Genomic DNA, 14,963 nt, shown 5'->3' on the forward strand with positions numbered 1-14,963 from the left:
CAGCATGTAGTTGTCTCTAAGTAAAGTACGATGGTTCTCATGACATGTGTCATTTAATATTTTCCTGCATATATATTACACACGTGCTTGTATCCAGAATTAGGCCTGTGACGACACTTACCTCTTCGGGAGTAATGACACCAGTTTCTTTAAATTTTGACTCCTACATAAAAAAAAAAAAAATTAAAAAAAAAAAAATATACAATTTTTTTTTTTTAATACTGTAAGTACTAAGAAACATAAATCAACAGTGCTGTTAAAGGGATTCTCCCACAAAACACGTGTATCCCCTATCCACAGAATAGGGGATACGTGTGTGATCGCTGGGGGTCCGACCTTTACGACCCCTTTCGCTGAGGAGAATGGGGGACCGAAAGTACCCCAAAATGCTTCATGAGAGTGGAGCGCTTACTCGGCCAGCACGCCATTCATTTCTATGGGACTCTCTGTCTCAGGCAGCTCTAAAGATTTTGATTCGGATTTTGCTCTGCGTTTTTACTTTCAGAAGAAAACAAAACTTGGCATAGATGTAAAATCTACATAAACCTTTTTTGGGTCATGATGTGGTTATTCCAAACTACGTCTTCTTCCTCATCCACTTCAAAGGTAAAAAAGGGCAGATGCAATAGAATTCTACAAGTATACATTTGCCTAAACGCTACTTGTAAGACATTATACATAGCCCTATCACTTCTAAAAGTAGACGAATTGTGAAAATGACACCTAGTTCCAAAACCTAATATTTTGTAAAGAAAAAAATAAAATGCATTAAAAAAACAAACACGTTTGTGGCTGACACAATCAGAACTTTAGACGTAAAACACCTCATAAAGATAAAAAGTTCAAGACGTGCAGAGTTCATACCTGGCACATCTATATCGCACATGCAAATATCTTCACAAAACCTTCAAAATCCGGAGGGTCCAAAAATCTCTGTGGTCCAAAGGTCGGTAAAAATTTGAGCGACAATAGGCCTGACTAGGTGCCTGGGGTGATTAAATGTGCAACTGCTCAATGCCTTTAGTAGGAAGAAAAAGCAACCCTATGTGTCCTCTGATTGGTAAAGGGGGGTGATAACGAAGAAATGTTCCTGTATCACCCCCTGGGGTCACTGGAAGGCTGTACAGGGGGGGGGGGGGGGAGAGGACAGTAACTAGTGCACTTTTGAATGCTCGTTCACAATCTTCGGCCCGTGAAACATGCCCAGCGATCAGGCGACAATCGAGTAAAAGCGTGTTTGTTGGTGGAACGCAGGTTTTATGCAGCCATAGAAAATGATTGGTTGTCAGCAGGACATCTCAAGTAGGCTGCCGACAATCATGAAACTGTATGTGCCCAAACAATCGTATTAACCATGTACAGTAGCGATGATTGCTCCATGTGAATGAAGCTCAACGAGCACGTTCGATTTGCTACGTCATTGATCGGCGCTCGTTGCGAGCAGGAAATCCGCCCGTGTGAATGGAGCCTAAAAGCTGCGTTCTTTCTACCTGATGTCACTTGCAGCTTCCCCCTCCCCGTCTTCGACACAGACACAACCAGTAAGTAAAACTTTCTGGGTCCAGATACGGCGGGTTTGCAGAGCGGATTACACACCGCTAATCCACTGCACTTTACAGCACTATAAAAGTTGATAGGGGTTTTAAAAATCCGGTTCACAGTACGATCATTCTTGTGTGGAAAAACTTTGCAAATTTTGCGTGGATTTGCTGGAAATAATCCGCCATGTGTCAGCAGCTGTCACGTGATCAATGTTTCGGAGGGCTTTTGTAGTAATAGTGATTGGAGGAAAACCACTGACTGACAGGACTCTACTAAGGCATTGCATACATGTCCTTATCGGAAGGACTGTCGAAGGGCAATTACACACCTTAAGGTATGTTTCCCCAGGCAGCAGATGCTGCAGATTTTCTGCAACAGAAAATCTGGAACGGAATATCAAAAAACGCAAGTAAATTCTGCGGCAAATAGCGCATTTTTGCTGCGCATATTGCTGCAGGTTGTTTTTTTTTTCTCTGCAGAAATAAGATATGTTCACACAAGGCGGATACGCTGCGTAACAGCATACATCCGTCATGGAACCCGCAGGGAATTCCGCCCAAAAAACTGCACCAAATTGTGGTGCAGTTTTTCAGGCGGAATCTCCGCTGTGGAGAGCAATAGTTGAAGAAAAAAACAAAAAACTAATAATGACCTCCGGCTGTTGTCATAGCGACGCGTCCCTCTCTTCTTCGTCCAGGCCTGCCTCCTGGTAGGGCGCTGCAGCCCATGTGACCACTACAGCCTGTGATTGGCCGCAGCAGTCACATGGGATGAAACGTCATCCCAGGAGGCCAGCCTGGACGAAGAACAGAAGTGTCGCAATGACAATAGAAATTATAAACCAAAAAAAAAAGAGAATTTTTTTTTTCTGAATTGTGATTTTTGCGGAGGAATCTCAGCGAAGTAAAAACTCTTGCTATTCATTGCAGGTTTTACCTCCCCATTGAATTTAATGGGTGAAACCCGCAAAAGTAAAACCATGACACCGCAGCATAAATTTACATGCTGCGGATTCATAAAACGCACAATTCGTGAACGGCTTTTCAGTTGATTATTTCCGCAGCGTGTGGATGAGATTTGTTCAATCTGCTGCTACTGTAACATGTCGCGGATTTTCCACAATCAAATCTGTTGCAGAAAATAAGCAGCGTGTGAACATACCCGAAGTGTCAAGCATTGTTTTTTTCCAAATATTTATAAACTTTAGGGTCAGTTTACACGGCCGAAAAACCTGCCACGAAACTATTCCTGCTGCTGGCAGGAAGATTCCTCCTCCCATTGACTTCAATGGGAGATTCGGGTGGAATCCGCCCGTAGATGGAGCACGACGCTTCTTTTTCCTGCTAGTGGGAAAAAGAAGCCTCCGACTCCCATTGAAATGAATGGCAGGCAGAATTTTGCAGCGGAATTAGCCGCAAAAACGTTGCGGTGTAAATAGGACCTAAGGAAGCATTCAGACGCGATCGTTTGAGAAACGTGTGAATATATAGGTGTTGTATAAAAGAAAATGACTGGGCGGGGCACCACATCTTGGCAGGAAAGCAATTAATTGAACGGAGCGTTAATATTGTGTAAATCTGAAATTAAAATATATTATATCATCTCCTACAGGAGATATCACAGGAAAGGAACACATCCCTTTTATAGTGTAATACTAGATTTCCCCTGACGCACGGAACGTGTTGCCTCCCAGAGCTTCCCCCGGCAACAACAGCTGATCACCACAAGAATTGCCTTCTTCTAACCGCCGGTGATCGGGGGGGGGCTTACATATTGGGTAAATAACACCTGTGATTGGCTGCAGCAGTCACGTGTCTACATGATACGTCATCACTGGAGACCGGGATGGGACAGGGCTAGCGTTACCAACGGAGCGGCAGAAGATTGTTACGGGGGGTATAGCGTTTTGTTTTTAAACAATTTTTTATTTCATTTTACAATTTGCCAAAACTGCGGATTGTGCTGCAGATTCCCCGGTAAGCTTTAACAATTAGGATTTGTTGTGGGTTTTGATTTCCCTATTAATCTCAATTAGAAATATCCGCAACAAGTCCATGCACTTTCCGCAGCAATTGAAACGCTGCACGCCGTTTGCCGCGATTTTCGCTCGCGCCCATTGAGTGCTACGAGCAAAAAACGCCGCGAAATACGCTTTCTCTGCCTCCCGTTGATGTCAATGGGAGGTCAGCGGCGTAAAGGCCCGAAGATAGGGCATGACGCTTCTTTTTACCGCGAGACGTTTTTGCCGCTCACGGTAAAAAAACACCTCCACCTCCCATTGAAATAAATGGGAGGCATTTTTCGGCCGTTTTTTGGCGCGGTTTCCACATCAACAAATTCTGTGTGAACAAGGCCTTACACGTGATCATCTGAATAAATGTGTAACCACATAATACATGGCCACGCCAAGTCCACCATAGTTATAGCCACTCTTTCTATGGGTTATCTGCCGTGGCACGTGGTCTATATGTACTTATAAAAACGGGAAAAACATTTTACATCCCTGTAGGATGGACAAAATACAACAGAGCTTAGTCCACCGAGTTATTAGTGGTCAAGAAAACACCAAAATAAACACCAAAATAAAAAACCAAAAAACAGTCAGTGACAATTTTATAGGACCATTGGCGACATATGGGAGTCGTCACCAGGCTAGGAAGTAGAATGTACCCTAAAAAAACAAGGCACAATCCACCAGGATGGAAAGGATCAAATAAAACCAGTCATTTGGCCAAAACGAAGGATTGGGAATGGGGAAGAAAACATTTAAATGGAGAAATCTTCAAAACCTCAAACTGTACCTGTTTACATAGATGAAGTAACATCTGAAGAGGTTCAGCTAGAGGTAAGTAATGGGTTATGCCCAAAAAATGCCCAACGCATGAGTAAGGTGGCAGCGATTGGAGCCAGGCTACTTTCGTTTATCTTAATATATATATATTAACGGAACACAGTGCCGCATCTCTGCCTCACACTGCCCATGTCTATCGAGATAATAATGGTGGCGGGCATACCTTTAGCACGGGAGTCAGGTACTCGGCCACCTCCAGCGCCTTGCCTTTCACCGTGTTGATAACGCTCTGCATGGCTCCTCTTTCCCCGCACAGGGGCGCTGCAGAAGCAAAAACAAGCTGCGTCAGTAGTGGTCACTGGGCACAACGCGGACAGCTACCACGGAAGGGGCACTCATCGTCATGGCAACAATCCTCACCAGCTAGCAGGGTCTCTCGGGGAACCTCTCCACCCTGTTCCTCTACCCGGTGCCGGTCACATGGGGGCGCCACGCCCGGAAGTAGCCTCTGCGCATGCCCCGAGAAGGGTGGGAGGAGCATTCAGTGGGCATTAGTGCGAATTAGTTTGTATAGTATATAAGTAACGTAGGCATTTCTGGCAATCACAAAATAGTTAATACAGTTAAAGATTTGAGTCTTGTCAACCTGAGTGTTACTGACACTTTCACGTTTTTTTTGGGGGGAAAAGCCATTCTTCTCTTATGCAAAGAATATGGTTGCATATACCTTTAAATATGCAAATATTTCCTTTATGGCCGCCACATGCTGACAGTGAGGTTTGGAACGCGTGACGTTAGAACCCGGAAGCATGTTACTGTAGATTTGTGAGGTTGATTGTGTGGAGGTGTGCAGTGGGATGTGGGGCAGTGTGCCAGTGACGTGTCCCTGGTCTGGTGGCCGCTCCCTGGTAGTCACTCATCGGGTGAGTTAGAGGATATATCCATCACAGTAATGAAGTTCACCCATTTACGTAGTCTGCATGTGTCTGACTAGAACATTGTAGGCATAGAAAAAGTGAACTTGGTTCCATCTGCCAATAGTTGTCTATATGTGACGGGACCTTGTTGTCAGGTACAGTCTCACACGTGATGTCTTAGTATTTGCACTTCTCAGTTCTTGTTTGCAGTTGTCACCTGTTTACATTCCCTATATATGTGTATTGTATGAGAGCAGGTTTACCAACCTCTTTTCCTATACGGTTTTCTGTTACAAACTAAAGAGTATCCAAAATGTGACCATTGAGAAAAACATATGCCATATGTATGTGGCGTATGTTTACTTGAGTTACGTCGGGCATACCTACAAGTCAACGTATTGTGCTGCGTGCCTGCGCAAGTTATTTTTATTTTTTTCCAAATGCAAGTCAATCGGAAACCTTGAAAATGTATAACATATATTTTTCTATACGTTTTGCATACAAAACTGTTATGCGAATGTGTTTAAATAAAGTTGCTTAATAAAACATGGCACTAGGCAAAGATCATAGACAGCGAACTCCGCACAGATGGGTAAAAATATATAAGAAAAAGACTGCCATAAAAACATGATTCTGCCTACACATCTGCAGCTTTATATTGTTTGTGCCCATAAGCTCCAATAATAGGGATAGCGTAGCACTAATGCAATCATATCATACAAGACCTAGTGCCTATAGAATATATACACCTATATCCCTCCTTATAGTGAAAAGAATCGGCTGTCACTGAATGGCTGTACAGTGAGCGGTCACCACAGGGTAGACATAGTTCACGTGTTTTTCTGTCAGATTTCGTATATGAATCAGATGTAATTTCCATATGCTCCATGAAGGGGTTGCCCCATAAGTATATATGGACATAATAGAGGTGATCCCCGGCTGAACCAGAGCGGAGAGCTGCTAACATTCAGATTTGAGCCACATCAGAATGGCCACCGTGTATAACTACACTTCAGCAGCCGTGCGGGGGAGGTGTCTGGCTGGCCGTAGCTGCCCCTGGAAAAATTAGCCGACTCACGGCAATCAGTTGATTGGGGCAGCATTTGCCTGCGGTGATATATATATATATATATATATATATATATATATATATATAACCCCATCCCCTCCTTCCGTATCTAACTCAAATGTTTCTGTCACCGATTTTCCCCACCATTATAGTCTTTGGTAACTGCCCCTCTATAAGTAGACCACCCCCCTAATCCGACCAAAGACCACTTTTTTGAGCAAGTGGGAACCCCTTTGAAAAGACCACAAATTGGACTTGCATGTGTTGTAAATAATCTGAATACGGTTGCACGCCGGGCCGCATTTCTAGACCGCAGAGAGCAGGTGGAGGAGAATTGCTTTTCACATTAGGGGAAAAAGGCTGCCAGCATTGCACCACTTTATTGGGGCAGAATGAGGAGCATTTCCAGCACCACAGAGCATCATAGGAAAGGAGGGTGCAGCACGTGTCATGCCCCACTGAACAGCCTGTAGAATTACTGGGCAAGGGAGCCCGCAGGGGGGGATATATGCGGTGCCTGACTGGGGTCAAAGAATGAGGGGAGCCAAGCTGGTAAACTGTATAGTATAAAAAAGAGAATGCTAAATTGCTGTAGTTAACAGGGCGTGAACTACCCTTAAGCTGCCTTGTGCTTATTGGTCAGCATCGAAGCTGGCTCCACCCCATTGGCTAACTACAGCATATTAGCATATAGGGAGCCAACACAACAGTGGGCCATATCTCTGGAATGGGGGAGTCTAAAAAAAAAAAAAAAGAGAAACCGCTCTGGAATCAGGGAGACAGCGCTATTCAGGTCAGTTAACCAGTTCAACTTAGATGACCTAGTGACAGGTCCTCTTTAAAGAGGCTCTGTCATCAGATTATAAGTGCCCTATCTCCTACATAATCTGATTGGCGCTGTAATGTAGATGGCAGTGGTTTTTATTTTGAAAAACGATCATTTTTGAGCAAGTTATGAGCTAGTTTAGATTTATGCTAATGACTCTCAATGGACAACTGGGCATTGTACAGAGGAGTGTATGACGCTGACTAATCAGTGACTAATCAGTGTCCTACACTTCTTATTGTTCCAGCCCAGCATGATCCAGAGCACAGTGTGATTGTGCAGTGAAAGAAGTAAACACGCCCAGTTGCTAAAAACACAATACACGCCCAGTTAGAAATAAGAGAAAACACGCCCAGTTGTCCATTAGAAAGGCTCATTTGCATAAATATAAAATTGCTCATAACTTAGCCAAAAATGATCGTTTTTAAAAAAAACAAAACAAACGTTGCTGTTATCTACATTGCAGCGCTGATCACATGCAATAGGAGATAGGGATTTGATAATCTGGTGACAGAGCCTCTTTAACCCCTTCAGGACCAAGCTCATTTTGGCCTTCAGGACCAGACCGATTTTTTTCAAATCTGACATATTTCACTTTATGTGGTAATAACTCCGGAATGCTTTTACCTATCAAAGCGATTCTGAGATTGTTTTCTCGTGAGACATTGGACTTTATGTTAGTGGAAAAATTTGGTCGATAAATTCAATATTTATCAGTGAAAAACACCAAAATTTTGTGAAAAATTGCAAAAATTAGCATTTTTCTAAATGTAAATGTATCTGCTTGTAAGACAGGCTGTTATACCACACAAAATTGTTGCTAATTAACATCCCCCATATGTCTACTTTATATTTGCATCGTTTTTTGAACGTCCTTTTATTTTTCTATGACATCACAAGGCTTAGAACTTTAGCAGCAATTTCTCACATTTTCAAGAAAATTTCAAAAGGCTATTTTTACAGGGGCCAGTTCAGTTCTGAAGTGGCTTTGAGGGCCTTATATATTAGAAACCCCCAATAAGTCACCCCATTTTAAAAACTTCACCCCTCAAAGTATTCAAAACAGCATTTAGAAAGTTTCTTAACTCTTTAAATGTTTCACAGAAATTAAATCAACGTGGAGGTGAAATTTTAAAATTTCATTTTTTTTTTTCAGAAATTCATTTTTAATCTATTTTTTTTGTAACACAGAAGTTTTTACCAGAGAAACGCAACTCAATATCTATTGCCCAGATTCTGCAGTTTTTAGAAATACCCCACATGTGGCCCTAGTGTGGTAATGGACTGAAGCACAGGCCTCAGAAGCAAAGGAGCACCTAGTGGATTTTGGGCCTCCTTTTTATTAGAAAATATTTTAGGCTCCATGTCAGGTTTGAAGGGCTCTTTCGGTGCCAAAACAGTGGAAATCCACCAAAAGTGACCCCATTTGGGAAACTACACCCCTTGAGGAAATTATCTAGGGGTCTTGTGAGCATTTTGACCCCGCAGGTTTTTTGCAGAAATTATTGGAAGTAGGCCGTGAAAATTAAAATCTACATTCTTTCAAAGAAAATGTAGGTTTAGCTAATTTTTTCTAATTTCCACAAGGACTAAAGGAGAAAAAGCACCGCAACATTTGTAAAGCAATTTCTCCCGAGTAAAACAAATACCCCACATGTGGTAATAAACAGCTGTTTGAACACACGGCAGGGCTTAAAAGGAAAAGAGCGCCATTTGGCTTTTGGAGCTCAAATTTAGCAGGAATGGTTTGCGGAGACCACGTCGCATTTGCAAAGCCCCTGAGGGGACAAAACAGTGAAAACGCCCAAAAAATTACTCCATTGAGAAAACTACACCCCTTGAGGAATCCATCTAGGGGTGTAGTGAGCATTTTGACCCCACAGGTGTTTCATAGATTTTATTAGAATTGGGCAGTGAAAATAAAAAAAATCCTTTTTCGTCAATAAGACGTAGCTTTAGCTCAAAATTTTTAATTTTCTCAACAAATAAAGGAAAAAAAGAACCCCAACATTTGTAAAGCAACTTCTCTGATGTACGGCAATACCCCACACGTGGTCATAGACTGCTGTTTAGACACACGGCAGGGCTCAGAAGGGAAGGAGCACCATTTGCTTTTGGTGTACAGATTTTGCTGCATTTGGTTTCTGGTCGCTATGTTGCATTTGCAAAGTCCCTGTTGAACCAAAACAGTCCCCCCCCAGAAGTGACCCCATTTTGGAAACAACACCCTCAAGGTATTCACCTAGGGGGTGTAGTGAGCATGTTAACCCCACAGGTGTTTTGCAGAAATTCGTGTGCACACGATGTGGGAGAGTGAAATTGGGAATTTTTCCTTAGATACGCCAATATGTGGTGCCCGGCTTGTGCCACCCTAACAAGACAGCTCTCAATTTTTATGCGGTGTTTCCCGGTTTTAGAAGCACCCTACGTGTGGCCCTAATCTTTTGCCTGGAAATTCGACAGGGCTCAGGAGTGAAAGAGTACCATGTAAAATTGAGGCCTAATTTGGCGACATATAAAGTATTGGTTCACAATTGCAGAGGCTCAGATGTGAAATAAAAGAAACCCCTGAGAAGTGACCCCATTTTGGAAACTACACCCCTCAAGGCATTTATTAAGGGGTGTAGTGAGCATTTTCACCCCACGTGTCTTTTCCATAAATGATTGCGCTGCCTAAGGTACAAATTAAAATTTTGCCCTAGATATGCCAATTCATTGTCAAATATGTCGTGCCCAGCTTGTGCCACTGGGGACACACACCTCAAAAATTGTTAAAAGGGTTCTCCCGGGTATGGCGATGCCATATATGTGGACATAAACAGCTGTTTGGGCATGCTGTAGGGCTCAGATCGGTGGGAGCGCCATTTGGCTTTTGGAGCGTGGAATTTGCTTGGTAATAGTTTTGTTTGGAGTATCACTGTTGTTTCCGTTTATAATGTGGGGCATATGTGAGCTCGGCAGAGTACATCGGGGCATAGTCAGGTGGTATAATAATAAGGTAAAAAATATAATAAAATTATCCATAGGTGTGTGTTACGCTGTGACACAATCCTTTCTGCACAGGCCGGTGTCGCACTGATAACTGGCGTCCTTCCTTATGCCCCTTTTGGTCCACACTCCGCACCTTTGAAGTTTGGGGAATTTTGCCGGGAAAGTGTTGTCCTGGTATAATATGGGCGCCCTCGCTTCCAGCAGATATATTTGGGCTCTCCCCTTCCTGGTTCCCTAATTTTAGTGCCTTCATACATCGCCTTTTGAAACAGAAGAAATGTTCCCCTCGGGCACAACTGCATATTTTTCTTTCCTGAATTATTGGAGCCTTAACTTATTTTATTTTTTCATAGAAGTAGTGGTATGAGGGCAGTTTTTTTTACGGGACGAGCTGTAGCTTTTATTGGTACCATATTGGGGTACATGCAACTTTTTGATCACTTGTTATCCTTTTTTGGGAGGCAAGGTGACAAAAAAACAGCAATTCTGCCATAGCTTGTTTTTTTATATACAGCGTTCACCGTATGTTATAAACTACATGTTACCTTTATTCTGCGGGTCAGTACGATTCCGGCGATACCAAATTTATAGCACTTTTTTATAACTTTTTGCACAATAAAATTACTTTTGGAAAGAGAATGTATTTCTTCTGCCGCGATGTTGTGAGAGCCATAACTTTTACATTTTTTCGTCGATGGAGCGGTGTGAGGGTTTGTTTTTTGCGAGACGAGGTATAGATTTTATAGGTACCGTTTTTGGATACATGCGACTTTTTGATCACTTTTTATTTAAATTTTTGGAAGACGGTGACCAAAAAAACAGTAATTATGGCAGTGTTTTTGAGGTTTTTTTTTACGGCGTTCACTGCGCAGGATAAATAACATAATATTTTTATAGTTTAGGTTGTTACGGTCGCTGCGATACCAAATATGTATGGCTTTATTATTTTTTTCAATAATAAATGACTTGATAAGGGAAAAAGGGCGATTGTGTTTTGTGTTATTACTTGAAACTTTTATTGTATGTTTTACAACTTTTATTTTTACTTTTTTACACTTTTCTTTAGTCCCACTAGGGGACTTGAATGTCCAACTGTTTGTTTGATGTTCTAATACATTGCACTACCTATGTAGTGCAATGTATTGGAACTGTTAGTTGTTCACTGACAGCAAGCCGATCTGGCTCCGCCTCTGGGCGGGGCCTAATCAGCTTACGTAATGGCAGACAGGAGTCCATTGTTAGGGCTCCTGTTGCCATGGTAGCAGTCGCCAGCCTTGCCATCGCGTGGCAAGGCTGCCGATTTGCTACAAACCTCTAGGATGCAGCGATCACAATGGATCGCTGCATCGAAGGGGTTAATGCCAGGAATCGGAGCTAGCTCCGGTTCCTGGCGATAGATCGGGGTGTCCGCTGTAACATACAGCGGACACCCACTGCTAATGACGCCGACTCAGCTTCTGAGCCGGAAGCTGAGCCGGCGCCATCTTGCCGATGGTACCGGAAGCCTCCTGGGCCCCGCCGACGACGGGGCATAGGAGGATTCCGTTACAGGCTCATCGGGAGGTAAGTATTAGCCCTCCGATCGCCTTTGCAGCCACCGGCAACCCAGCGATCACGTTGCTGGGGTGCCGGTGGCTATAAACTCCTCACATGCTGCGATCTCTATTGAACGCAGCATGTGAGGGGTTAATCGGCCGGATCGGAGGCTAGTTCCGGTCCTGGCCGATACCTCAGGGTGACAGCTGTAACATACAGCTGTCACCCGGCGGTGATGTCGCTGGCTCAGCTCCTGAGCCAGCTTCATCTCCATGACGTACATTTACGTGAAAAGGCGGTAAGTCACCAGCTTTAATCACGTAAATGTACGTGATTGGGCGGGAAGGGGTTAAAGAGGCTCTGTCACCAGATTTTGCAACCCCTATCTGCTATTGCAGCAGATCGGCGCTGCAATGTAGATTACAGTAACGTTTTTATTTTTAAAAAACGAGCATTTTTGGCCAAGTTATAACCATTTTTGTATTTATGCAAATGAGGCTTGCAAAAGTCCAAGTGGGCGTGTATTATGTGTGTACATCGGGGCGTGTTTACTTCTTTTACTAGCTGGGCGTTCTGACGAGAAGTATCATCCACTTCTCTTCAGAACGCCCAGCTTCTGGCAGTGCAGACACACAGCGTGTTCTCCAGAGATCACGCTGTGACGTCACTCACAGGTCCTGCATCGTGTCGGACGAGCGAGGACACATCGGCACCAGAGGCTACAGTTGATTCTGCAGCAGCATCGGCGTTTGCAGGTAAGTCGATGTAGCTACTTACCTGCAAACGCTGATGCTGCTGCAGAATCAACTGTAGCCTCTGGTGCCGATGTGGCCGACACGATGCAGGACCTGGGGCAGGAAGTGAGTGACGTCACAGCGTGATCTCTCGAGAACACTCTGTCTGCACTGCCAGAAGCTGGGCGTTGTGAAGAGAAGTGGATGATACTTCTCGTCAGAATGCCCAGCTAGTAAAAGTAGTAAAAACGCCCCGATGTACGCACATAATACACGCCCACTTGGACTTTTACTTTAAACACGCCCAGTTGGACTTTTGCAAGCCTCATTTGCATAAATACAAAAATGGCCATAACTTGGCCAAAAATGCTCGTTTTAAAAAAATAAAAATGTTACTCTTATCTACATTGCAGCGCCGATCTGCTGCAATAGGAGATAGGGGTTGAAAAATCTGGTGACAGAGCCTCTTTAAGTGGTTAATGCACAGCTAGTTTATCTAATGTTAACCTACGCTCTTAAGATTGCCCTCACATCCGCTGCGACTTCTGCTCTCTTGATAGAATGTCTGCTTTGTGACATTGTGGGTAAAGTTGCAGTATGCATCTCAAGTTGCCAGTGGTGGCACATTGATGTTTTCAGTTAGATCACGTTATAGGTGTTGACATGTAACCTAAAGGGGTACTCCAGCCTTTAGCATTTCTTGCCTATACACTGGGGGTAAAAATGCTAAATCGGTGGTGATCTGACCTCTGGGTCCCCACTGACGCGGTCATGCAGCACTTGTTTTTTAGTGCTGAAGCTGGTCTCCCCATCTAAAATTGGTTCTCTGCCTGTAAAGTCTATTACAAAATGACTGCATGTATACATAGATGGTGTTCTTTCTTTATAACGCCTATTGCCTTATGGATTTTTTTTAAATTTTTCAATAGGAAATGCTGGACAGCTACTGACTACCATGAGGTACACGACCTGTATGAATCCATCATGGTTCTCCAGATCTTCCCTGCACACCTTTCTGCTTGGATTTACTTTTGTTGGCCTTGGATCAAGTCGTGTCCTTTTGGTGAAATTCTCCGCTAATGAGGGTGGGTGACAGAATGTTTACACTGTGTTGCAAATTTGGTTAAAGAGGCTCTGTCACCAGATTTTGCAACCCCTATCTGCTATTTTACCAAATAGGCGCTGCAATGTAGATTACAGTAACGTTTTTATTTTTAAAAAACAAGCATTTTTGGCCAAGTTATGACCATTTTTGTAGTTATGCAAATGAGGCTTGCAAAAGTCCAAGTGGGTGTGTTTAAAAGTAAAAGTCCACGTGGGCGTGTATTATGTGCATACATCGGGGCGTTTTTAATACTTTCACTAGCTGGGCGCTCTGAAGAGAAGTATCATCCACTTCTCTTCAGAACGCCCAGCTTCTGACAGTGCAGATCTGTGACGTCACTCACAGGTCCTGCATCATGTCGGCACCAGAGGCTACAGTTGATTCTGCAGCAGCATCAGCGTTTGCAGGTAAGTAGCTACATCGACTTACCTGCAAACGCTGATGCTGCTGCAGAATCAACTGTAGTCTCTGGTGCCGATGTGGCCGTCACGATGCAGGACCTGTGAGTGACGTCACAGATCTGCACTGTCAGAAGCTGGGCGTTCTGAAGAGAAGAGGATGTTACTTCTCTTCAGAGCGCCCAGCTAGTGAAAGTATTAAACACGCCCCGATGTACGCACATAATACACGCCCACTTGGACTTTTACTTTTAAACACACCCACTTGGACTTTTGCAAGCCTCATTTGCATAACTACAAAAATGGTCATAACTTGGCCAAAAATGCTCGTTTTTTAAAAATAAAAACGTTACTGTAATCTACATTGCAGCGCCTATCTGCTGCAATAGCAGATAGGGGTTGCAAAATCTGGTGACAGAGCCTCTTTAAAGAGGACCGTAATCTCCCCTAACATGTCTGTTTTAGTACATACTTGCATTCCCTGTGACTTAGTTGCCAATTATTCATACATTTCCAGGAGGAATTAGGCCCTGTTCCCATCATGTTTTTGCCCTACATTTAGTGTGTACGTCAGGAAAGATCACTTTGTACATGCTAAATGTCCGACAGAGGCCAAAAGTATATCCTTTTGGCCCTTATCTGGCTGGTATACCTTTTTATTTGGCAGATGTAATCGCGTACTAGACTGCACTATTCCATCCTGCTAGATCCCGCCATCTGCGACGAAAAATAATTTCCCTTCATCTGAATAGAACTCGCAGAAATCTGTGCACCTGTTGCGGAAACAACCCCATTCAGAAGAAGGTAACTGATTTTCAGTCGCAGAAAATTTCTGCAACAAAATCTGCCATGTGTGACTGCACCATTAAAGTTTATGGGTGAAAATACGTTAAACACATGTCTACTAGTGGCATCCGTCACCCATAGACAATAATGGTATCCGTTTGACGATACCGTTAAAGTCAATGGAGATAGAAGTCACTGTTAGGCATCCATAACAGTCTATATTTAAAGTATACGTCGGGAGTTTTTTCGTAGGCAAAAAATGTGATGT

The 14,963-nt window shown here is 43.4% G+C and overlaps 2 protein-coding genes across 3 annotated transcripts in view; one reads left to right on the top strand and one right to left on the bottom strand.

Moving 5' to 3' along the window:
• The window catches only part of ATG3 (autophagy related 3), a 30,162-nt gene extending 25,302 nt beyond the window's left edge, over positions 1–4,860 (bottom strand). The window contains exons 1-3 of the mRNA XM_075853910.1: positions 4,754–4,860; positions 4,557–4,654; positions 122–163 (exon numbers count right to left, since the gene is read on the bottom strand). Of these exons, the coding sequence (XP_075710025.1) occupies positions 122–163; positions 4,557–4,628 (114 nt within the window). The 5' untranslated portion in view covers positions 4,629–4,654; positions 4,754–4,860. The remainder of the gene's footprint in view (positions 1–121; positions 164–4,556; positions 4,655–4,753) is intronic.
• Positions 4,706–14,963, top strand: part of SLC35A5 (solute carrier family 35 member A5) — a 30,368-nt gene continuing 20,110 nt past the window's right edge. Inside the window, exons 1-2 of one of the 2 annotated variants that reach the window (XM_075853908.1) lie at positions 4,706–5,256; positions 13,336–13,491. In XM_075853908.1, coding sequence (XP_075710023.1) covers positions 13,362–13,491 — 130 coding nt within the window. In that variant the 5' untranslated portion in view covers positions 4,706–5,256; positions 13,336–13,361. The other variant, XM_075853909.1, reaches the window with a different exon arrangement.

The sequence above is a fragment of the Rhinoderma darwinii genome, chromosome 2, assembly GCF_050947455.1.
Source record: "Rhinoderma darwinii isolate aRhiDar2 chromosome 2, aRhiDar2.hap1, whole genome shotgun sequence".
In the NCBI taxonomy this organism is placed as follows: Eukaryota; Metazoa; Chordata; class Amphibia; order Anura; family Rhinodermatidae; genus Rhinoderma; species Rhinoderma darwinii.